Genomic DNA, 24508 nt, shown 5'->3' on the forward strand with positions numbered 1-24508 from the left:
TTCCAATTAAGTTAAAAATTTGAGGAGCTAATCTCAATAGCTGATTTTTATTTTATTTTTGAAAATGTGGTAATTGCTTTGTCCATTTGCTGCAACTATTCTAAAGCTACTTAACACGCAATATCCTAATTATTGATTCTCTCTTTTTGAAACATTCAATCCCACACTCAAAGAACTGGAATCAAATTAGATAACAAATAAGGAAATATCAGTGATACTGGGACCCTAATACCTGAACTTTATTTTTACATGAAGGGCAAATGCCATTTGTTAATAACAGTTAATACCCTCTAGGTTAATGAAGCATTTTGACAAATAACAGGTGTTTTGCCATTTTTTTACATGATCCACCTGCCTATTTGCAATAGTGCTCCAATGTGAAGATTTATCTTGTATCTCATCTGATCTAACAGATTCTAATAAATCTAACAGAATTATTCCCAATGCAAACAAAACCAAGTGATGCCCTGTCAACCAAATCAAAAGTTGCTTTGTTGTATATACACAACATGGAGCAGAAAATTAAATTCCTGGTGCATGTCAGTCAGAGTTGGGAGGGCAAGAACAGTATCCACTGAAAACCTCACAAAAGTAAAAAGTCATGCTACTTATAGCGTTGAGCAATTCCTGCTATTTATAGTAGAGATATACTTCCCCAATCACTGTAAAGCACCTATAATATAAAGTTGGAAAGTATCTCAAAGGTTATCAAGTCCAACTCCATGATGATGAAGGAAATCAACTGCTTCAGCAACTCTAATAGATGGCCATGGAACATTTGCTTGAAAACCTAATGAAGGAGTCCCCAGCACTTTCTGAGGCAGTTTGTTTCACTAAACAGAATGCCTAACATCTGGTCAAGATCTGCCTAACATCTGGTCAAAATCCCCTTTCTTGTAACTTTGGTTTGAGTCCTACCCTCTGGAACAACAACCAAACAAGTTTGCCCCATCATCTATGTGGCAGTCCTTTGTCCACCATACTGATGCTTCGCCAGGCTATGCATACCCAACAATTTCAATGTTTCTTACTATAACAAGCAACTTGGTCTCTAGGCCACTCACCAGTCTGACACACTCTTCTGGAGATGTGAGTGTGTAACATCCTTCTTAATTTGTGGTACCCTGAACTAGATAGAGTACTCTAGATGAGGTCTAACCAAAGCAGAATAAAGTGGTACGTACCGTTTCTTCTCACAATCTGGGCACTACATCGTAGTCTAGAATTGCATTTGCCTTTTTGCTGCAGATTGACTACTGACTCATACTTAGCTTGACAATCCCTAGATTGTTTTTACATGGACTGCTGTCAAGCCAGGTGTCATCCATCTTATACTGGTGCAACTGATTTTTCTTACCTAAATACATAAACTTTAGATTTATCTCAGTTGAACTACATTTTGTTAGTTTCGGCCCAGTTCTTCATCCTGTCAAGATAATCTTGAATCCAGTTTCTGTCTTCTAAAATATTAGCTATCCCACTCAGTTTGGAGCATACTTCTTTGTCCAAGTCATTTCTACAGATGCTGAACAACACTGGGCCCAGAACAAAACTTTCAGCACTCCACTTGTCACTTCTCTCGAGGTTGACGAGAACACTCTTTAGGTACAGTCCACGAAACTAGCTACAAAGGCCAGCTAACAGTAGCATCACCTAGCTCACAATTTTACAGTTTCCAAGAAGAATATCACAGGGCACCTTGTGAAAAGCCTTGCTAAAATCAGGATGCACTACATCCACAGCATTCTGTCATCTAGCAGGATAGTAATCTCAAAGAGATAATGCTTTTCTTTATTTGAAAGATTTTTAACCCTCCCAGTTTCTGGCATCGCAATAATGAGCCAGTATCTTGTGGCCACTGACCAGTGTAGCGAGTTATTGGGAACGGTTAGAGAGTCATCCGGCAAGAGTGACAATCCCCCTCCTCACAATCTCCCTAGTGCTTCCGCTCTTGTTCCTTCCCTGTACCCTCTGCTTCACGATAGATTTTAAATTTTGTTTTTCATAGCAATCTTGAAGAAAGGAAACCAAAGAGTATCCTGAATGCGTTTACAATCCCAGCCCCCCCCCAGGCCTCTTCAAGTGTGCAGGAGTGAATGTCCTCTGCTTGGAATTTTGTTTAATTTCCCCCTCAGTTTTACTGCTCTGCCATGAAATTTGCATATATTTTAGCATCCTGTCTCACTTGTCTGGCTTGAAATTTACTTATGCTTACCCACTTAGTCCCCGCTCTACCTGGAAATTTGTGTATGTTTAGTGATTCTGCTCACTGTGCCATAACCTTACAGCTAGCAACAGAGATCAGTGGAGATAAGTAATAAGGACAAAGGGGCGGAGGGTAGCCAAAAGCAGGTGGCAGCTTCAGGAGTGGGTATTATTTCCACAGAATGTGAAGCAGCCTATTTTTTTTTTAAAAAAGGTATTCACTAGCAAAAGGAAGCTTTGAAGTGGAGGATGAAATTGACAAGAGAGGGATATATGTATGCTTGGCTAAATCTGATGGGGAGAGACTTTAGCCTGGGAAACACAGAAGTGGAGAATGACATTGACACATACATAGAAAAGAGGGGGATATGGATAAACTGGGCTTAGAAGAAAACAGAAAGTCTTGAGCATGACCCCATATATATATGTTTGCAAATGTACTCCCACATGATAAGGTCTCAGAAACTGAAATCCCTTTGGTGACCTAATGCAGGAGGGCAGGGCACTTCTTTCGTGAACCAGGAACCCCAGCGGATCAATTGCAGAAAGGGTGCTGACGTAGGGAATATGGAAACGAGGTTTTCTGTTGCAAAGCCCCTGGGATATGTGCTGGCAGTGGCCGGGAGGACTGAGAGGGGCTGAGTAAGAAACAACCCATGGCAAGCCACCAAACATGCAATCATCTGTCATGAGTAATGGACAAACCACCCATCCACCGTGGCTTATTCTCAGGGTGACAGGTGAACTCACCCATTAAGTCTTTTATATCCCCTTAAAAGTTATTCAAGTCCTAAATTATGACAAATACATATCTAATATAGCAAATGTCTATATTTGCAACTAGACAGTGATACAAAATAGATCACAAGATGCGGTTTATTCCATTTCAAGTTCTTTAAAATTCAGTACAGTAACCTATTACAACTAAGCATCTGCAGTAATTTTGTGCTTTATGCCTAAATTGATTCAAAAGTAGTCATACTGATGTCAACATCAATAACTCTGCATTAAATATGCATGAACAGTCAGTAGGAGTTTAGTCAGCATTGTCGCTATGATGCCAAGTAGGTCAAATAGATGCCCTGCTTACATCTGTTTGTCGAAGTCATAAAATACATCCATTTCTGCCAAAAATAAAATAAAAAAAAATCTGAAAAAGTTCTGTGAATGTTAAATCATCTTGTATAGGATTGCTAGGGAAATTAACTCTTCATACATTTTACAGCAACAGGACTATCAAACTGACAAATGTTCATTTAGATTTGCTTCATTCATTACCCTGATTAACTTTTTAATTTAAAGGGGGTGCAACCAAAACATTAATTCAAGTTACTTGGTTAAGTTAGCCCCATATAAATGTACCATCATCAACAAATTGAACAACACCTGCTCTTTAAACATCTCCACCCTTTAAACATCTCCATTCTTCCTCGCTGCCCCCTACATGTGGAACACCCTCCTTACACATCAAAGTGGTGCTCTTCCCTCAACCTTCAAATTCTTCCTCAAAACTCAACTTCTCCACATGGCCTTTGATTTATCCTCTTAATCTTCATTCCAACAGTAACCTTGTTTTAAACATTTCTGTAATCTCATTCCATTTCTATACTTCCTTATAGCCAAAAGCTTCACAAGACTGAAGGCTGATAGACAGAGGGCTCTAAATATAGAGCCCTCCATCTATCGCAAAACTTGCCCATTAGGGCAGGAGGAATGACAGAGGCTTTTTAGCCTCCTGCTCGCTCTAAGTGCGTTTTGAGATTAACTGGCTCAGATAATCTAGTTCTCCTACCTTCCTGAGGTCTGGTCCAGGAACAGCAAGGCTTGAAGACTTGGCATATCCACATCTTTGCTTCCCACCAACATGTCCCCTTTCTACCCCGCCCATCTTCTTCCAAGGTCACAAAAGAGATGATCCATAATCAGATCTCCTCTGCAGTCATAACTTTGTCTATGGCTGTGGAGGAGAAAATCTGCAACATCCTATGACTCCCCACTGTCTGGGAGCCAAAAGACTGCTCTCTTAGACCAAGTTTTATTGAGCGTTTTATTATGAAATATTAGAATACTTGCTGTTTTGGTGGAAAGGATATAGATATTATTAATAAATAAAAAATAACAGAAGAGCAGAAATAATGCAATAACACATTGTTTACAAAGTAAAGGAAATCAAATCATTCTATTCTATGATAAATATACGAAGATGTGACTGGACAAAACACTTGAATTAAGTTAATTTCATTGACATTTAAATTGAGAAAAGGAGTAATTTCATTAACAACGAAAATCATGTTTTGACCAATTTCAGCAGGACAAAATACTCACCTATGTAGACCCTCCTGCTGTATCTTTGCATCAACAGTAGCACAAATACATGCAGTGGAATAAGGTTGATGATGAAAACATAACCACCCCATGCAGAAACCTGTGAGAAATAAATACAATAAATTAGTACACAAAACAGAGGAGATATTTCCATCTTGCAATCTTCTGAACAGAATATAAACTGCTTGATGGTGCCCAGTTTACAATGCTCTATGGATTTACTTTTCTGATACTAGGTCACAAACACTTACCACCACCCGCCTACATTGCTGAATAGAAGATACTAGGAAAATCCACAAAAGGGGGTGATTCTGGAATGTAATCCAAAATTCTAATCAATTTCTTCACGAAAGTTCGTAATAGGAGACAATGAGCATTATCCCCAGAGACAGAGAGAAGTAAGACAGCAGAGCCCATTCCATCAGTTTGATGAGCAGCTGCCATATGTCTCCCTCACTCTCTGAATACATTCCAGTTGGTCATTATAATAACAATTATACAGCTTTTAGAATTCATGCCAGAGTTTGCATGTTTTGCACTAGACCAGGAGTTGTCAATTTGCAGCCCTTCATCCAATTGCAGAAACTCTGTGCAAATGATCAATTCAGAACTCTGGCAAGAGTAATCTGTCCCAACAAGCTGGGTGGGTAGGAAGAGGAAGACACAAAAGGGGGTGATTCTGAGCACCACCCACATGTGGACCCCAACAATTACCCGGAGATAATGCAACTCTTGATGGTAGAAAGGTTCCTTACCTTTCAAACTTACCAACACATACAACTAGTCACAAGTGGTTAGAGCAGAAGCTACAAGAAGTCTGTATTGTCAAACAAGTGGAAATATAGTCTCCATTTTAAAGGTTGTGTCAATATTATACTATTAACAAAAGCTGCTTCTGTGCCAATAAAGAATGTGACTCTTCATACATCCACATTCTCCTGGGTAAGCGATTTCTATACAAGCTATATGTGTAAATTTCGGCTATTACTTACCATGTAGAAATAGGATAGGCAGCAGCATATTGTCCAGAAGACTGATCCAGTTTTCACAGACTTTACCTTTAAAAAAGTTGTTTGAGTTTTAACAATAGTAACAAACACAAATTTATTATAAAAAAATATACAATACTTTTAGTTTTTCTCAGATGTCGCAGCAATACTTTTACTTTCTGAATTAGTTAAATGGGCTCTGCAAAATCAACTGGTCCTTAATAAAATCCCATATGCAGGAAATGTTAAAGCTATATCTAACTGGCAACCATGAAACCATTTACTGATTAAGAGTCATTTTCCCATATAATAAAAGCTTTTATTTTGAAAGGGAAAGTAATTATAACAATAGCAAATTTATTTTATACACACACAAACACACACAGGCACTCACTCAAAAAACTGAATTAGCTGTAACACTGCCTTCTTCTGACAACTAGAAAGAAGAAATCTAAAGATCCAAAATAAATTTAAAGAAAAATCAAGCACATGCAAAATTAAAGAGAAGTTTATAAGATTTCAGTAGTTACTTACCCACAAGTAGTATGTGAACTGCAGTGCAAAAATAGCTATCCCTTCATTGTCAAAAGATCCTGCAACTGATCTTGATATGTAACCTGGTACTATCGCAATAAAACAGGCAGCTAGAAGCCCTGCTCCCTGGTTCCACAGTTCTCTGGTAAGCAGGAAAGTAGAAATTGATGTAAGGCCGCTAAAAACTGGTGCAAGGAACACACATACATCTCTTATGTGGACAGTGATGTTAAGCAGATTTAAAATCCAATGTATGAGGCCAGCTGTCACCATCAGCCCTGGGTATACCTAGGAAAGATGGGGAAAAGACAATTCACCACGTTGTGGATCAAAGATAAGTTTTTCATCTAAGTGAATTAATGTTATTGAAAGGCTCAAAGTATCTTGAAGTAACCCATGCAGAAAAGATTCTTACTTCAGCAGCAACCCATATAAAAATCAAGCTATCAACAGAGCCAAACATTGTTGAGTGCCTGCAGCAAAATAGCCTTCATATCACAAAGCAAGATGTGCATGGTAAAAACTGTATCAACTCTGTATTTCAAGGATGGCTTAAGAAAACTCTGAGAGCTACCTTAGCAGATCTAGATTGAAGTGTATAAAAGATTTCTCACAAATGGGAAGTGATTTTTGTTTCTATTGGGAGGGATGCCCCAGGCCTTTTCCTATCACTGCCAGCATGGATCTACTTATGTTTAGAAATCCAAGTAGGCCCAAACCTGATATGGAAAAGTACTGGAAAAATACGTGTTAGAAAATCTGGCATGTTGAACCCATTGGCTAAATGGAGCAACAGCAATGACAGAGAGTGCAAGATTAAGCAACAGCAGCAGTAGGAATAGCAGCCTCTGCCCTGGAAGAGGAGGAAAGTTGCAGTATTGCAGTATACAACACTTCAAATTAGTATTTTAAGAGTCCTATTGTTCCCCAATTAAAGTGGGGATTCCCCTGTATGTTGCATTCTCGCCCACTGAGCACCCATCTTGGGATGGTGCTTTGCACGGAAACCCCACAGGGACACTACATGAAGCCAGAGACTTGGTTTGCACTAAGAAGAGTAGCTGCTTTCCCCATCACCGACAAAGTTGCTTCAGGCAGCAACCCTACAAGGACTCCAGGCAATGTTAACGACTCGGCTGCTCCTCCCAGCACTGGCCAAGTGCTTTTCTTCATTCTGAGGGTCTGCTGGAGGGCAATCCGCCCCCACCCATATCTAGTTCTGCATCCCTGCTCTATATGTCTGCATTTACATCCGTTTTCAGATAATCGTAACTTCTTTTTAGAACCCAAATTATTAATTTTTTGAAAAATCTGTTTGGCCCAAAAAGGAGTCAAAGAGATAAGAAAACTAACAAGTTTGTTTGCCAGAAGTAGTACAACTTTCACTTCTTTAAGACATTTCATTTGCTGAAACCACAGCAGCAACATCAATTCAATCATATTCAGATGTTGCATATATAAACATACAAATACTGCTAATTTAAAAAAGTTATAGTGTAGCTTAATATATGGAAAATATGGCTCATATAATGCTCTATTAAGTGTTCCATCAAGTGACACAACCACATGGCAAGGCTTGATGCTGAAACAGGCAGAGCTATACTTGATGATATAATAATTGAAATTTTTACAGAAATTCAGGATTTGAGAAAGAGGAATTGATTGACTTCATTAAGTGTTTTATTGATCAAATATGTAGGAATTCATTTTGACTTGTATCTTGTAGATCTACTCAAACAGCACTTCTTGGATCGAAAAAGCAGTTAGGTCACTTTCAAGAGTACATATATCCTAATACAATCGTATCACAAGAAACAAATAAGGTGAATTCTTTGTTTGCAAGAACATTGTCTAGTCTGAGTGTACAAAAGCTTTTGAGCTACACAAAAGTTATTTTTAACAGTTAAAATTCCAGACTCAATACATTTTAGAAATGCTTTCCTTTTAAAAGCTGGTTATATTACAGCTCTGAAATTCATCAGGTTCATATTGAACTGTTCTAGGAACTATCCTGTCTTTCTCCTAGCACCCCTCCCCATCCCACACAGAACCACAGAGACTGGAATGAGGTATCAGACCCATTGGTCCGTTACTTTCCCCTTCGCTAATCCCCTCACCTCACACCAAAGAAATACCTAAACAGAGACCCCACATTTTTTTTTTAACAAGGGATCTCCTTTATCTATGGATATCAAATCCATGTGAAAGCGATTTCAGTATCTTTGGTCACAGGAGAACCTGCATTCAAACAAAGACAGGATCCCTTTATTCAAATGTTTACTTCTTTGAAAGTGAAAAGTACTCGGCTGAGAAGGCTCAAGCAATGTGGGCAGATTCACAGACATAAAAACAGATGAAAACTTAGATAAGAAAATATTTTGTCTTTTTCTTCTTCCCTCTTTTTTTAAACACTAGCTTATGCAGAGCAGTTCCCTGAGATGCTAGCACTGTGGCGAAAAGAACTGAGTGGGAAGGCAGAAGCCATATATGGAGTATGGGAGCAGGGCTTGAGACATTTTCCTAGATGGAGCCCCAGAATCTGGGACAGCACAGAGACCACAAAGACTGCTTCAAGGTAGTATATTAAGCCGTATATATGTATTTACATAATAAATAAAGAAGAAACAGGACCATTTTCGCCACTGAAGATGAAAGTGAATGGTTCCAGTTGATGACCTAGGTTGCACAGTAATACAACACATGGTTAACAAACCATAGATTGTTTGCGAATGTGCGGGTTAGTTAGGATTAAATAACCAAGAGTTTTAACCCATGGTTTTTCGTTGGGTTAACTCTGAGTTATTTTACTAATAAACAACTCAGACTTTCTGGATTTGGACATTTCAACAACAACTTGGGAATTCCAGGGTTGTTTAGGAAAGTGGGAGCAATGACTGTGAGAGAGGCAGTGCATACATTCGCAGCCAGATCGCCACGTAAGTAAGTAAGTGTGAATCGGGTTGATGGCTCACATGAGGCTCTCTGAGAAAGCCATGCTTTAAACAGTCAAGTACCGTTTAAAGAAGCAGCATGCTCTGCTCTTCTTGGCTCTATTTCAGTCCCCAAACTCCTCCTTCCCAGGTGCTTTAGAACTAACCTACATGATCTGCTTTCCAGACTGTACCACATTACACTATGTGATTGAATTCCATCACAAGCAACTCATGGATACGAAATACTCCTCACAATATTAACCTATGTGTGGTTATACATTATATATAAGGGAGCATTCAAACAGATCTGCAGTCTTTAGTGATGTAATCTGGATATTTAATAGGAGTATACTTTTTGTGTAGCTCAGCTTTCACTCTGATTGGAAAGTACTTCTTGTAGGAAATATGACTCCACATCCAGAAAGTCATGCAATTACTGTAAGAAGGTTAGTTTGCAGTAATGTTCAAATTCTCCAACATTCCAAATAATTTTATAGTCCATACTGTAAAAGTTACTTTCCTCTATGCACTTTTTTAACATAGAAAAGTAGCCTTTAACTCATTTTGGGCAGTATCCAATTCAACGTAAGTGCTAATATAAATCACACTGCACTAGCGTAAGGGACCTCTAGCAAAACACCAACATAGTTAGCTAACTTCGGCTTTTCTGGTGAATCACATCACACCAGCTCTATTGGTGTTGCGTAAAGGTCCTTATACTAGCACTCATGTCAAATTGGATACTGCCCTCTGTCTGCTAGATGGTCATGATCACTTATGAGATTCAGGTGTGGGTTTTAATTTATTTGATTAAATTAGGGTGACCATATGAAAAGGAGGACAGGGCTCCTGTATCTTTAACAATTGCATAGAAAAGAGAATTTCAACAGGTGTCATTTGTATATATGGAGAACCTGGTGAAATTCCCTCTTCATCACCACAGTTAAAGCTGCAGGAGCTATACTAGAGTGACCAGATTTAAAAGAGGGCAGGGCACCTGCAGGTTTAACTGGTGTGATGAAGAGGAAATTTCACCAGGTGAAATGACACCTGCTGAAATTCCCTTTTTCTATACAAGTGTTAAAGATACAGGAGCCCTGTCCTCCTTTTCATATGGTCACCCTAGTTAAATTCAAATTTGATTTTAAACCAGTTCATTTTTCAGACTCATCATCATCAATCTATGAGTTGCTCTATAACCAAAGCTCTCAGGGTGATACATACTCACTATGACTGAAATTTAAGTATATGATTTAAACCATTACAAATACCACCAGATCAATGCTTAATCTTCCTGACTAAAAACTATAAATTAAAGTATTAACATGAAATAGAAGCATAATACTTAAATAGTGTTCATTTTTAATAGATTAAAAATGTGAATTCATTTTTCTGGTACTTACAGTCCCACCTACTATTCTTCCTAGCGGATACCACGCTCTTTCATCAAACCAGTTTAAGAATTCATAAAATCCATGTGATGCAAGATGATGTGTTGATCTGTAGTTAAACCTGGAAAAATAGATCAAATTTAGTAACTCCCCTTAAGTAGTTAAATGTACTTAACTCCAGGAAAACACAAGGGGCAGGAGTCATATTTAGAGTAGACCCATTGAAATCAATGTGCCTTAAATTACTCATGACTAAGCGAAGTCTCATTCATTTAAATAGGTTTATTTCTAGTATGAATAAATCTGGATCCAATCCAAAGTGTTTATTCAGACAGATTACAAAGATATACTTCCATCTGGTGGCTAAAGGCATAACATTTCTAATATGGAAATTACTGAAAAATTATCGAATATACTACTTAAAATTAATCTATTAAAATTGCAATCTACATGAAGAATTTCAACTTCAAATTAGTTCCTTCAACAAATGTGCGTACAGTGTAATCTTATACATGTCTAATTAGAAGAAAGCCCAATTTAATTAAACAGGGTTTACTCCCAGGTAAGTGGGTATAAAATTTGTTGACCTCAAACAATTCAGGTGAGAAAAGCAATCCCTTTTTAAAAGTCAATGATTCCGCTGTAGCATGTGTTTTGTGTGTGACAGTTTCTTACCAATTTATCAGATCACTGGTATATACTTCCTCTATACACCCTCCCTCCCTTTTGTTACTCTTAGATGTATAGCAATTCTTCATTATTATTTTTTTGAGTTATCCCTTTTGCTTTCTCCAAGCAACTCTTGCTTTCCAGCTCCACAATGGGTGTTGTGAGAATTTTGCAGCAATCCAAACTTAAGATATACAAACACAGGAAACACAATGCTTTGATTTTATGTATGTATATATGAGAAACTGTTTTTGCCCGAAATGTTATTATTCTTGTATTACTATTGCCATATGTAGAGAATTCTAGACAATCCCCTTGCCTTTTAATTACAATTACGTTAAATCTTTTTTGTACTTAACTTGTTGCTGCTTTCTATTTATAAAACTGAAGGAAGCAGAAAGCAGATTTATTTTCAAATAACCAAAGATCTTATCTGACACAGGGTTCTTAGATTATAGCTGCAGGCTATAGAAGTTGTTGTGTCCAAAGAAAAATTCTGCATAGGCTTGAACAAAGACTAAACAACCTACTCCAAACTGCACAATTAGGTACCTTTATCAAATATGGATCACAGGCAGAATGGACTATATAGCCCATATTATCTTAAAACTCAGAAGCTGCTCGCTAGAAAGAAGCAAAACTATTTTAAGGTAGAAATATAGGCCTCAAGAAGTGATGACACAGGTCTTAATATCAATATAATTAAAAAGCAACATCAAAAATTATTCTCATTTTGAAGTTCTGGCCTACATTTGGCTCAGATGATGTACGCTACTGCATAGATGTTAAAATATTTCAGAGGAAATAATGAGGCAGCAGAGCTTAACAAAGCATCTCTTTCATCAAGAAGCTACAGTAGGTTCAGACAAGTCAAACTAACTAATGGCAAGTAAAAGTTCAAATGAGCACTTGCAGAATACTAAAGATTGATTTTCAATTTGTTTAAAGTGATGATGATCCTTCCTGGTATGGGCAACTACACTGACAAAAAGTGGCATATTTCTGTGATAGTGAGCACAGAATACAGGAGATTGCCTGGATTTAACTAAATGTAGTCTTCCAATCCCATCTATATTTGGCACCACCAATTCAGTATATTGATAATTGAGCTTCGGCTTAAATAGTTTTATTTTTACATACAGCCATGGTCTAAACTATAGCATTTGAAACAATTCATTTACAAACTGAATTTGTAATTTAGAAACAACTTCTAGGCATTCCCAGTGGGGTTTTAGGTTTGTTTTTTTCTTTGAATACCAGATTGTATCAGAAACTGTTTTTTGAAAGACCCTTAATTTCTGCAAAGCTGGGGTCATGGAACTAGTTGCATGGGTCCTTCAATCCCAGCAATTAGAGCAATGAAATTATATTTATTAACTGATTTATCTTGATATTTCTGTAATCAACACAAGCAATTTTGTATTTCGCTTCCATGTATACATATGGAATTAGAATTGTTATTGTAATCAGTTTTATAAGCTTATTAGCACATTGCACATTGTTTCCGCAGTATCAGGTATATTGCATTTCTTTCCTTCATTTACATGTCTAGTTTATTCTAGTGTTGCATGCAAATTTCACATTTTAACATTCTTGAGTCAAAAGATGAGCTGTTGAGGTGTGAGATGTGACATTTCCCTTCAGATGTGAAAAAACAGGACATATCACACAACAGACATTCCACTACTTTCAGTTAGAAGGCTGCCACTTGATTCCAAAGAATCTGGATCACGCCATGTAGTAACATTTTGCTGTGAAACTTTCCAAACGCATGATTTCCAGGGACTGTTGTTTAGGTCAAACTATACGTGACATTTGTCATAAGGTTTGGCCTTGCATACAACAGTTGTTGTTTTTTTAACAAGAAACTGGTGCAAGTGGGGCTGAGACACATTGGAACCATGGCATGGGGGAGCTTTAACATTTTGTCCCCATTACATTCTCAATAGGAATGTTCCCATTGCAAATAGTGGGGGTGGGGACCACAGTACAGGAAAAAAAGTTAACAACACCCTCCTCATGCCATGGTCCTATTTTTTTTTTATTATTATTATTATTATTATTATTATTATTATTATTATTATTATTATTTCTTACTCGCCTCTCCCTTTGGATTGAGGTGGGGAACAACATTACAACAATACAATATAAATCAAATACATAAAATTAATTAAAAAGCATATAAAACCAATACAATATCAAAAAACAATCAAGACATCATAAAATTATTGGTTTAAAATTCATCTGGGTATGCCTGCCAGAATAGGCTAGTCTTTATAGCGGTCTTAAACTCAGAGAGTTAAGTTGACAAATCTCCTCTGGCAGGCAGGCCGTTCCACAATCTGGGGGCAACAGAAGAAAAGGTTCTCTAGGTAACAGTTGTCAGTCTAGTTTTGGGTGACTGAAGTAAGTTCTCCCCAGAGGACCTGTGGGGCAGATTGTACGGGAGAAGGCGATTCCACAGGTAACTTGGACACAAACCATGTAGGGCTTTAAAGGTAATGACCAACACTTTGTACTTCGCCCAGAAACTAATTTGAACTTTCCGAACTAGGTACAATGGTATCCCCATACACAGCGCATAGCAGAAACCGAGCACTGAAGTTACCAGTGCGTGCACTACTGTTTTTAGGTCTTCTAACTCTAGGAAAGGGCTCATCTGACACAACAGCCAAAGCTGATAGCAGGCACTCCTTCCGTTGCTTCTATCCGGATTGTCATTTGGAGCGCTGGATCCAGGAGCATCCCAAGCTGTGAATGCAGTCTTTCAGGGGGAGTATAGCCCCATCCAGAACTGGATGACACACCTCCAAACCCAGGTCAAGGCCCTTGACAGCAAGCATCTCCATCTTGTCTGGATTCAGCTTCAGTTTGTTTTTCCTCATCCAGCCCATTACCGCCTCTAAGCACTCATTCAGAGGAGACACACTATCCTTAGCTGATGCTGTTATCAAAGGCATAGAGAAATATATTTGGGTGTTAGGACCCTTTGCATCAGCTAACAAAAATATTGCATGCAAGATGTTTTTTATCTACACAAGGCAAGAGAAAATGAAGTACAATCCTATACTAGGAAAATGTTTGAGTTCCATGACTACAACTATTGAGTAGGTTTCCTTATCTGATCAATTGAATGAGAACTGTGAGAAGAATTGTTGCTCTAAGAAGCATTTTCAGCATCCTGAAAGTTGACATTATTTAACTTACATGTCACAAAAAAATTAATATGTAATCTCTGGACTAAATCTTTCAGTTGTCACCTGCTTCTTAGTGAAGTTTGAACAGTTTCTGCAAGGTAACATTTGCACCATCTGACGTCAAATTTAACTCAAGGCATACCATAACTAGATGATTTTGAAGCTTGTGATGAGATTCTAGAGAAGCTTTCCCATGCCCTAAACATATACCTACTAATACAATTTAACCTACTCCTCAAGAAGACTTACCAAACTAGCATTGAGGAGAAAAAACGTCAGTTTTATAAGGCAGTTAGTGACCTGGTTTACACATAACACTAACCCATGGTCTATTTAACCAGGGTTTGTCTGGCAGATGATTGAGCAAATAGTGGCTTGTTTTCTCAATCCTAGATTGTTTCCCTCTTCTTTAACGTGACAACCATGATTTAAACAACCTAGAGTTCACAACCCAACAACAAACCATGGGTTCATTTTCTGGGTAGTTCATGGTTAACAATCCATGGTTTGTTAGCATGGCTTCATTCACATATCATGACAACCCAGAATTTAACAAATCAAACCATAGGTTAGTGGTATTTGTGAACCAGAACACTGTGTGGGCAATGTCAGTCTTAAGGCCTTAAACACCAGGAACAACACAGTGAAATGCCTTCTCAATTATCATCCATTTGATAAATTCCTATTACTACCCATCATCTCCCCATTTTAATTTCCTACCTAAATCTTGACAGACTGGTAAAAAAAAAAAAAAGGAAGAAAGTTTACACAGGGACATAAAATAGATTTCTTCCTATTGTTCCAGTGACTGTATCCCAGGCTAAGAGCAACAATTACAAAAGATTTAAATCAAATGGTAGTGGAGAAGCAAATAATGGGCAGACTGTAGACAAGAGCCATAGAGGAGATCCTGAGTCACAGAGAAGACCCAGGTGTCATTTATTTGAAAAATGATGACGGCAGGGAATGGACAACATACTTCAGATGAAGAAAGTATAATGAACTACCACGATACTGGGCCATTCAAATGTAAAAAGCAATCTTATGGAATAGGAAAAACGAGTATTTGTATTAATACAAGGAACAGCTAGAATAATTAAATTTCCAATGAACATCTGGTAAGCTAGAATTATTGGCTTGGACCTTAACCTGTTCTGTAAATAGAGTTCTGGTCATAGCACAAGATTTTCCCTACAACTATATATTGTCAAAGCTACGAATTACACAGTCAGACCCATATTTCAGTAGCATGCACTAACCAAACAATATAATAGTGCAACATGGCTAAAAACTAACATGGAAAAGAACTGCAATAAATAATTGTCTGAAATGAAAAATAGGGAAAGTAACTGAACTCATATATGTAGCCAAGACGACACAATTTAATCAGGATTATTTCTTAAAATGATTATCCTCAAATTGGTCTCCATTTTCTTTTCACTAGCTATACAGAAATTGATGGGTGACTGATTTGGTGGTTTCTGCTATTTTCTATGTCTACTATGACACATCTATGATGCCCATGCAGACAGGATTGAACTTTTGTTCAAATTCCCAGGGAGCAACAACACGCTTAACTGCAATAAGGACTCTGAAAAAAAGGCAATGTGCTGTTTGGTTGCATGACCTATCCCCAAGTATCAAACCATTTGAGTGATACACATGGACTGTGGGTGGGTGGGGAACAGAAGCTGCATAGAACTCAACACTATCCAGGGGTAATGAAAATACATATAGGGTTCAGACAACACAGATCTCAATGGTGGTTTTATAACTCCACAGTAGAGTTTGCACACCACCATTGAGAAATGTGTTGTCTGGAGGGAAAACTCTACCTCACAGTAGAGGTTGTTTTTTAAAAGAAAACACTCCATGCTGAATATCCATGCTGTGTAGAGGAGAATTCATGCTGAATATCCATGCTGTGTAGAGGAGAATTCATGCACAACCTGTGTGTTGTGTGGAGGGCTCCATGGAGTTTCCCACTGCGTTGAGTTGACTTTTCCCACTAGCTAGAGTTCTCTAGCAAAAGAGGGGAAAGGAGGGACTGCTGCTCTAGGAGAGCCCCCAGATTGGGTTTTTGCAGCAATGGCTGATGGGATGCCATCAGGAGGACTGGGGGAGGAGAGAAGGCAGAAGAAATGTCATGCTGCCTTCTACTCAACTCCTCAGTAGCCTATAGTCACACAATGGTGGAGTTAGAACATGTTGTGTGGTGAGTACCCCCTACAAACTCAACCACTGACTGAAGTTTTCCCAGTGCATAGAGAAATGTGTTGTCTGAACTAAGACATACTGTCAAATTTTCCTAAAACTATCTGTTCACTTAGAACCATATCCTTTTATCTTGATGGAGTAATAATGTAGTGTTTATGTGCATAGTAATTATTTATAGCATAAAAGACTTAAGGTAAGAGTCACTCCTCAATTGTTCCAGAAAACTCTGCTTGCAAGTACACTTCATTCCACCTTTCACATCACAGTCTTTAAGATGCTCACATTTACCTCCTTTCACTGTGTCCCAGACCACTTACTAAATAAGATGACAGTGGGCAGTGCACAAAGCAAACCAGTAAAATGAAAGCATCTCTCCCCCACCCCAAAGATATACAGAACACTGGAAAATATGGAAGGTTTTTGAATAAAGGAAGAAAAAGATGTCTGAGGAAGTGTCAACGCTTAAACAAAAAACATCTTTAAAAGACTTACCAAAAGGCAAGTTAAATAATTAACAGGAGTTCATATGCTCAATTAATTGCATTTGTTTTATCGTTATCAAAAAGGGAAAACATACTATACTATATTGAAAAGCATTCACTGGCAGAAACATAGTTCTTGTGACTATAAATAAAATTATAAAAATAAATATAATTAATATACACATGATGTAAAGGAAAAGTTCTAAACACTTATGGAATCATTTTTTAACTAAGACAGGTATGGGCAACTTGTTTTGGCCTACAACTTCCACCATCCCTCATCTTTGGCTATGCTATGCTATGCAAAAATCTGGAGGGTCATAGGTTTGCCCACCCCTTCACTTGGAGAATTGACCTACTCCCTGGTCAAACTTGGATGTCTGCTATAGATAAGTATCAGGAACCTTATAATATTATCAAGGCTCAACTATTCAACCAAGGTAGGATTCAACTATATAGATAGTAAGAGATAAGGCAGCCAAAACATCTATAGAAAAGCATGTTGGAACATCCTTGTCAAATGCTATGTATTGTAAAATGAATTACAATAAAGCAATACTATGAACACTAAGATGTAACTTGTACCATTTTTTAGGTTCACCAGAAACAAAGTTATGCATGAATAAAACCCATTCTACCTCAACCAGAAAAAGATTATGAAAAAACTAGATTGGAGACCTGAGGGCAAGGACTATATATTTTTTCCAATTTGTATACAATACATAGCAAGTTAAGGCACTTTAAAAATAATAAAAACATACAAGGATGTGCAATTGTATTCTGTATGGGCGACCAGATAACAATGGTTGTGCAATAACTCAGTGCTATTTTTTATTCAAACAACATGGCCCACAGAATCTAAAGAAAGACCCAACAAGCCTCATGATGCATCAAAAGCATATCCAGATTATTATTATTATTTACATTTATATACTGTCCCATAGCCAAAGCTCTCTGGGAGGTTCACAAAGATTAAAAACTGATGGTTATATTTGATGAACTGCACCTTCTCTAACAAAAACAAATCCATGAATCCCTTTCAGACTGATGTTCCATCTGAAGATGCTGAAATAGCAGAGCTCTCTCTGTTACATTTCTGATTGAGAATATACTAAAAAATGAGGAATGTGAGGAGAGAAAAACAAAGAGTGGCAGGCAACTACCAGACTTCAGCCTGGTGATGTAAATATAGCGATTATTGATGCTATGGCAGATCAGTGCTTGTTAACTGTCAAAACATTAACTAACATTTTTTGGACTCTTGGGATCATAAATGATAAACTAACCCCCATTGTTGGATGTACAAAACAACTTGATGAGATTTTACAACTTCTCAAGGACCTGAGGACCAGAACAAACCAAGAAGTGAACCAAGAAGTAAACCAAAGAAATATGATACTCCACAGCTTTGCAGTTTATTGCTGCTCTGGCCCCTCCAACTGCACGCCAACATTTGAATCTCTTGAGCTCTGCAGGTTGTGGAGAAACCATAGAACTGAAGGATCTGAATTATAAGAGGGATGTAATTCTAGTCCCAAACCAGGTGGCCTTTGAAATATCCCCTCTATCAAATGGAGTGTTGCCTAGTTGGTGGTGGTGGTGGGGAAATAGAGTTGTGTATAATCTAAATGCATTGTTGAATTTAAGAATCCAAACAAGAAACATTAGAATGCTACATACACTTCCAGGTTCTTTATATTTAAAGAGATGTATAATAACCTTCAATTCAACAGTGTTGGTCAAAGAAATCTTCACTGCGGAGGCCCAACTGGGTAAATATGGAGTAAAGGCTAGAAGAGTCTTTAGAACGTCCTTATTAACACCATTATTTAAGCAGATGCCCAGAAGGAAACCCATAGACCAGTATTCTCCAACACAGAATAGGTTACAAAATGCCCTAGAACAGTCTAACACTGAAATGCTTATTGATCTGATGACTCAGAAGGATATTAGGTCCAGTGATACAGGGTCTGATGATCAGACCTCATCGAGAACAAACCCCAGGCCACCAGTTTTCCACCCAAATGTGATGATTCTCTAGGCCCTGAAATTTCCTTAATTCCTAGGATTAATTCTAATATTGATAACTTCCAGTTGACATCACAAAAGAATCAGAAAACTGTGGAGGCTGAAATTAACACCACAGTGGCCCCAGTATCAAATGACACTCAAAGGGATAATTCGATCCAGAAAACCATCTTACGTTCTAATGGTGCTGTGCAGTTTGACCCCTCAATAGACCAAATCACATTACATTGCTCTTCCTGACAAAACAAGGTTGCAGGGAGCTCACTTAAGTGTGTCTCCTGGAATATCTCTGGATGGTCCAACAAAAAGATAGATGGCTCATTCAGAAGGTACCTTAAATCCTTTGATATTATACTCCTACAAGAAACATGGAGCACAGGGGATGTTCTTCTGAGTGATTATAAAACTTATGCACTCCCTGCAAGTTTCTCCAGAGGTATGGGGCATGAAGAGGATTAGCCTGCTGTGTATCGACTTCACTGAAAGGGGAAAGCTATCTTATCAGTAATTTGCAATCTTGGGCTTTGGCTATATTTTTTAAAGTTAATTTAACATCATATATTATAGTAAATGCATATATCCCTCCCTGGAAATCAACTCATTACAGTGAGAATGTTTTGGAAAATCTTACGGATTATTTACTTGCCCTGCAGACTCAGTACTCTGAAGCTCATTTGATATTAATTAGTGACTTTGATGCCAGGATTGGCCCAAACTGGAATGCAACAGAACAATCCACTTATTTTTCCTTGGATGACTTCCCACTGATAGAGGATAGACAATCTAAGGACCATACAATAAAATTCAAGGGAAGCTGCTTATTCAAACGATCCTCCAAATTGGACTTATTTTGAATGGCTCTCTATCTGAGGATTTGACAGGAGAATTCACCTTCATCAACCATCTTGGTGCCAGTGTAGTTGACTATATTAATCCTTCCAGCTGCATTTGGGCTGATCACGCTCTTTAGAGTGTATTCGTATCCATGCTGTGATCACCAACCATTGATTGTCCAGTTGGAATGTTTAAAAGAAGTTCAGACAAATCAAGAAAATGTAACTCCAATTTCAAGCACGAGTGTTGCAACATACCTCTGTAAGTGGGCAAATGTGAATTGAAATGCCTTGGAATGCTTATGGCATTCTGAGAACCTACATGCTTTGAGAAATACTCTGCTCGCCTCAAAAGAGGTTGAAGAAGTATTAGATTGCTATGCCCAGATAACAGCAGCAGTTGAACCTCTCTTATTTTGGAAAGGCCATTTAAAGAACCTCTCTTATTTTGGAAAGGCCATTTAAAGAACCAGAGCCCAAAAGAGGGTAACCTGTGGTTTGATGAGGACTGCAGAAAACTTAAGCAGAAAATCAAAAGACAACATAAATTTCTAAGGGACAGAGATATAGGTCCTCTACTACATTCCTATTTGGCACTACGTAAATTCTATAAAAAGACAATTAGAGAAAAGAAGCAATGGGCGCTGCAATGGGTTGAATTGGCATTAGCACTTGAAAGTAATGATAGATCCAGATTTTGGCATCTTATCACAGCTTCAAGACACTCTGGGACTCCGTCTATCGATACTTTTATCACCACACATGAATGGGAACTACATTTTTGCTCCCTTTTTTTATGAAGAGATGGCCTGCCTACCTCCAGTGTAGAAGGAAGACCCAGAGTTGCATAGCAGGGCCCCAGTCACTTGCGAGGAAATAGCTATGCTGATATGAAAGTTGAAGCGGGGAAAGACATGGAAGGAATGGCATCCCACTAGATTTTTTGATTGATTATCCCCATTGGTGGATCCCAATGCTAGCAACCTTATTTATATCTATCGATAAAACTGGGAAATTTCCCCAAGATTGGGCAGTGGCTATTGTGGTGCCTATTTATAAAAAAGGCAACCAGTCAGTCCCCCCAAATTATTGCCCTATAAGTCTACTAGATGTTATTAGTAAATTATATGCAAGACATCTTCTAGACAAGTTAGAGTACTGGGTATCTGGGGAGAACCTCCTGGCCAAAGAACAAGCAGGCTTCCAGTGTGGTAGATCTACAGTTGACCATTGCTTTTTATTAAAACAGTTGATAGGGAAATATACATCCCCCCACCCCATTACTCACTTTTTGCTGCATTTGTAGATCTCCGAGCAGCCTTCGATTCTATATCCATAATAATTTTGCATTCAGCTTCTGCGACTATGACTGTATATACTGAGGGGAGTAGACTTTACATTGTATTTCTTGATACAACTGTCATTGTAATTGGTTTTATTAACTTATTGTCAGGTGTCTGTTTTTTCTCTTTCATTTACAAGCTGATTTTTCTAGTGCTGGACACAATTTTTCACATCTGATCTTTCTTCAAGTAGAAAGTGGATTGTGTTAGCTGAACCTAGGTGGCATGGTTTGTTAGGGTTTAAATAACCTTACAGCAGCTCATGGGTAATCTGAAGGTTGTTTAATCCTCCAACAAACCATGCCACCTGGGTTTGGATGACATTATAAGCCGCAGTCAGGTGGTGACTATGCAGATTGCACCCAGCACAGCCCATGGCTTGCTTTGATAACGCAAACCACTGCTCTATGTCACCACATAGCTAGATTTGGCTATGTAATGATGTCACTTCAGGGCTAAGGTGTGTGTGGATAATGCATTTTTGTTATTGAGTCAGCAGGGGCAACTCTCCCTGTAATGCTGGGCTACACTGGCAGTTTCACTGCTGGCCAGCACTGCATAGCAAGACTTTTGCTCTAATCCAGCTTTAGTCACATGCAGTATGCAGGATTAGCTGTGACAGAATGTGAATGGTCATGGGAAAAGGAGCAGCTTTAGCTTTTCTCAACTATGACCCAAATTTTAGCTTGTTAATATTGCCCCATAACTTTCAATGAAAAATTCCTGGAAAGCAACCCTGCTTCTTACTGTACAGCATGGGAGGGGAATATGCAGTCCGCAGCTGCACTCATTCAAAGCTGCTTTTAGTGCTACAGCATGTTGGGACCAGGATACCTGAGAGAGCGCCTTCTTCCTTACCAACCTGCCCGGTCACTGAGGTCATCCGAGGGCCTGCTCCTGGTGGTTCCACCTAGATCCATCCTCCGATTGGAATCCACCAGGGGAAGAGCCTTCAGGCGTGGTGGCACCCCTCCTGTGGAATTCCCTGCCTCTGGAGGTCAGGCAGGCTCCAACCTTGTACTCTTTTCGGCGCCTCCTGAAAACATCTTTATTCTAAGAAGCCTTTCTTTAACATGCAGCCTTGGATTTCTGTGTTGTTGTTTTTTGCTTCTTTTTAAATTTTGTTTTAACTGTTTTATTCTGTTTTTATTTTCATTTTACCTTGTATACCGCTCTGAAATTTTTTCAATGAGGAGCGGTATATAAATATTCTAAATAAATAAATAAATAAATGTTAAAAGAGTTAAATTTAGCTTGTTCTGAGATCTGTTTAGCAGAATGGAACATTATGGAGAGGTGCCTTGTAGAGTGTGGCCCACACATGGCAAAAATGGCCTCTAGACCTGTCAAAGTTGCCCATCCCTGTTGTACAGTCTTGTTTCATGAAGCAAAGTATGTTTATACAGACTTTTATGTATGTTTACACAGACTTTAATGGGGTCAACTTCCAGCTAACTGTCCACAGGATTGCACTCTTAGTTATTGCTGGGGTGCGACAAAACCTTGGAAACTGACTTTTATGTACACAAGTTACTTTTACAGCCTTCCAGGGGCCGTAGCTCGGTGGTACAGCATCTGCTTGATATGTAGGTTCCAGGTGCGATTTCTGACGTCTCCAAGTAGGGCTGGAAAAACTCCTGCCTGAAACCCTGGAAAGCCACTTCCAGTCAGTGTCGACAGTACTGGGCTAGATGGACCAATGGTCTGACTCAGTATAAGGCAGCTTCCTTTACCTCAATCTCAGTGAAATACAGATCTTTACCCAAGGTTAGCATTAAATTAAACCTCAAATTATGTTCGTATCTTCTTTTTTAAAAATTAGATCCTGTTTTATATGACAATTCACCCATTAGTAAAGGTGGTATTTATCATCTCTGTATTTATGCACTACGTCAGCCTCCAAATCCAGTTTGATGCCAAGATTAAGCTATCTTCAAAATATGAAATACAGAAATGGATAAATCCAAGTATCTTCTTTTAAAAATGCCTCTTGGGTGCAATCTACAGAAAACAGGATTACACAGAAGTGGCAAAAATGTATTTTAAATACACATGAATAGTTTTCCCTTGCACAGCAAAATCAATCATGTCTGTAAACAAATTCATCACTAAGTTCATATTTAACCTCCAAATTTTAATTCTACTCAACACAAATGCTTTGGGCAAAAGCAGCAGCACAGTGGGCTGCAAAAACAAAGCAACACTGAAATATCTTGAAATGAATTGGCGCCACCATTCTTGCCCTCATCTCTACCTTTATTAGATTATCACCTTCAATCTGTCCCTTGTTATCTTTCTTGGCTACAATCCTAGAGTACTCAGGGCTGCCTCAGAAGTTATATTTTAATAGGTGCATGCAATGGACTTGCAGCATGTATCCACTGAACAGCAACGATTGAAGAAACTACATATCTGTTTTAAGCAGCTGAACCTGTAGTGTACACCACGGGGTGGGCACAAGGTAATCTGGTAGATCTCTGGGTGGTTTGCAAGAGATCAGCAAGGCTTTCTGACTCCCAACTGTTTAACAATAAGCAGCAAAATAAGTCATCCCACCCTAAATTATTCCAACTGGGGTGGGGGGCAATCAAGAGTGGATTTTTGTATGAAAGGCCAGTGAGCGGCATTCAGTTCTGATACTCAAAACAAATTCCTAGTAGGCTCATTATAAGGTGCTTCCAGATAAGAATTGTTGTGCAATTGCAATACCTCATTCGCAGAATTTTACAGAGGTCCGGATGCCCTCCTCAATTTGTAGCCCTCCCATGTTTTTTGCAGCTTCTTCCACCTTTTTTCTTACCAGAAAAAAAGTTAAGTGTAGGGGAAAAATAGGGACGTGAGGAACTTTTCAGGCATCTCAATAGCCTACGTTCTGCCTGAGGAAGTTTCAAATGTGAAAAATTAGGTCCAGAGCTGCTATTTGCCCAGCAGCAGAAAATATATAGTAATACAAACAAGGGACTAACCTTGTGGCATTTTCCCAATCTGAATTCAAACATATTTGTTCCAGGATGGTGACCTGTTTCCCCCCCACAGGCCAAATAATGGGGAAAGATCCGATTGGGAATACAGTGGAGGGGGAAGGGTTAGTCCATTTCCTCAATGCTACAACCCTAATCAGAGTGCTCTCTGTGGCTGTTTTTACCTTTCAAAAACTGTACAAGCCCTGAAAAATGATCAACATTGCATTTACGTTGCCCCCTGAGAGCTTATTAACTTGAGATTCCAGGGATTGAATGTGGGACCTTCTACATGCAAAGCATATGTTCTACTACTGAGCTATGGCACTTCCCCAAGATAAAAACATGAAGGCCCTCATCTGGTTTACACACAGAACTCTGGTATATGTACACTAAAAAACA

The 24508-nt window shown here is 38.5% G+C and overlaps 1 protein-coding gene across 1 annotated transcript in view; it reads right to left on the minus strand.

Moving 5' to 3' along the window:
* STT3B (STT3 oligosaccharyltransferase complex catalytic subunit B) overlaps positions 1-24508 on the minus strand; it is a 46436-nt gene that overhangs the window by 19461 nt on the left and 2467 nt on the right. The window contains exons 2-5 of the mRNA XM_063125002.1: positions 10390-10498; positions 6054-6341; positions 5523-5588; positions 4531-4630 (exon numbers count right to left, since the gene is read on the minus strand). Of these exons, the coding sequence (XP_062981072.1) occupies positions 4531-4630; positions 5523-5588; positions 6054-6341; positions 10390-10498 (563 nt within the window). The remainder of the gene's footprint in view (positions 1-4530; positions 4631-5522; positions 5589-6053; positions 6342-10389; positions 10499-24508) is intronic.

This window comes from Elgaria multicarinata, chromosome 1 (assembly GCF_023053635.1).
Source record: "Elgaria multicarinata webbii isolate HBS135686 ecotype San Diego chromosome 1, rElgMul1.1.pri, whole genome shotgun sequence".
In the NCBI taxonomy this organism is placed as follows: Eukaryota; Metazoa; Chordata; class Lepidosauria; order Squamata; family Anguidae; genus Elgaria; species Elgaria multicarinata.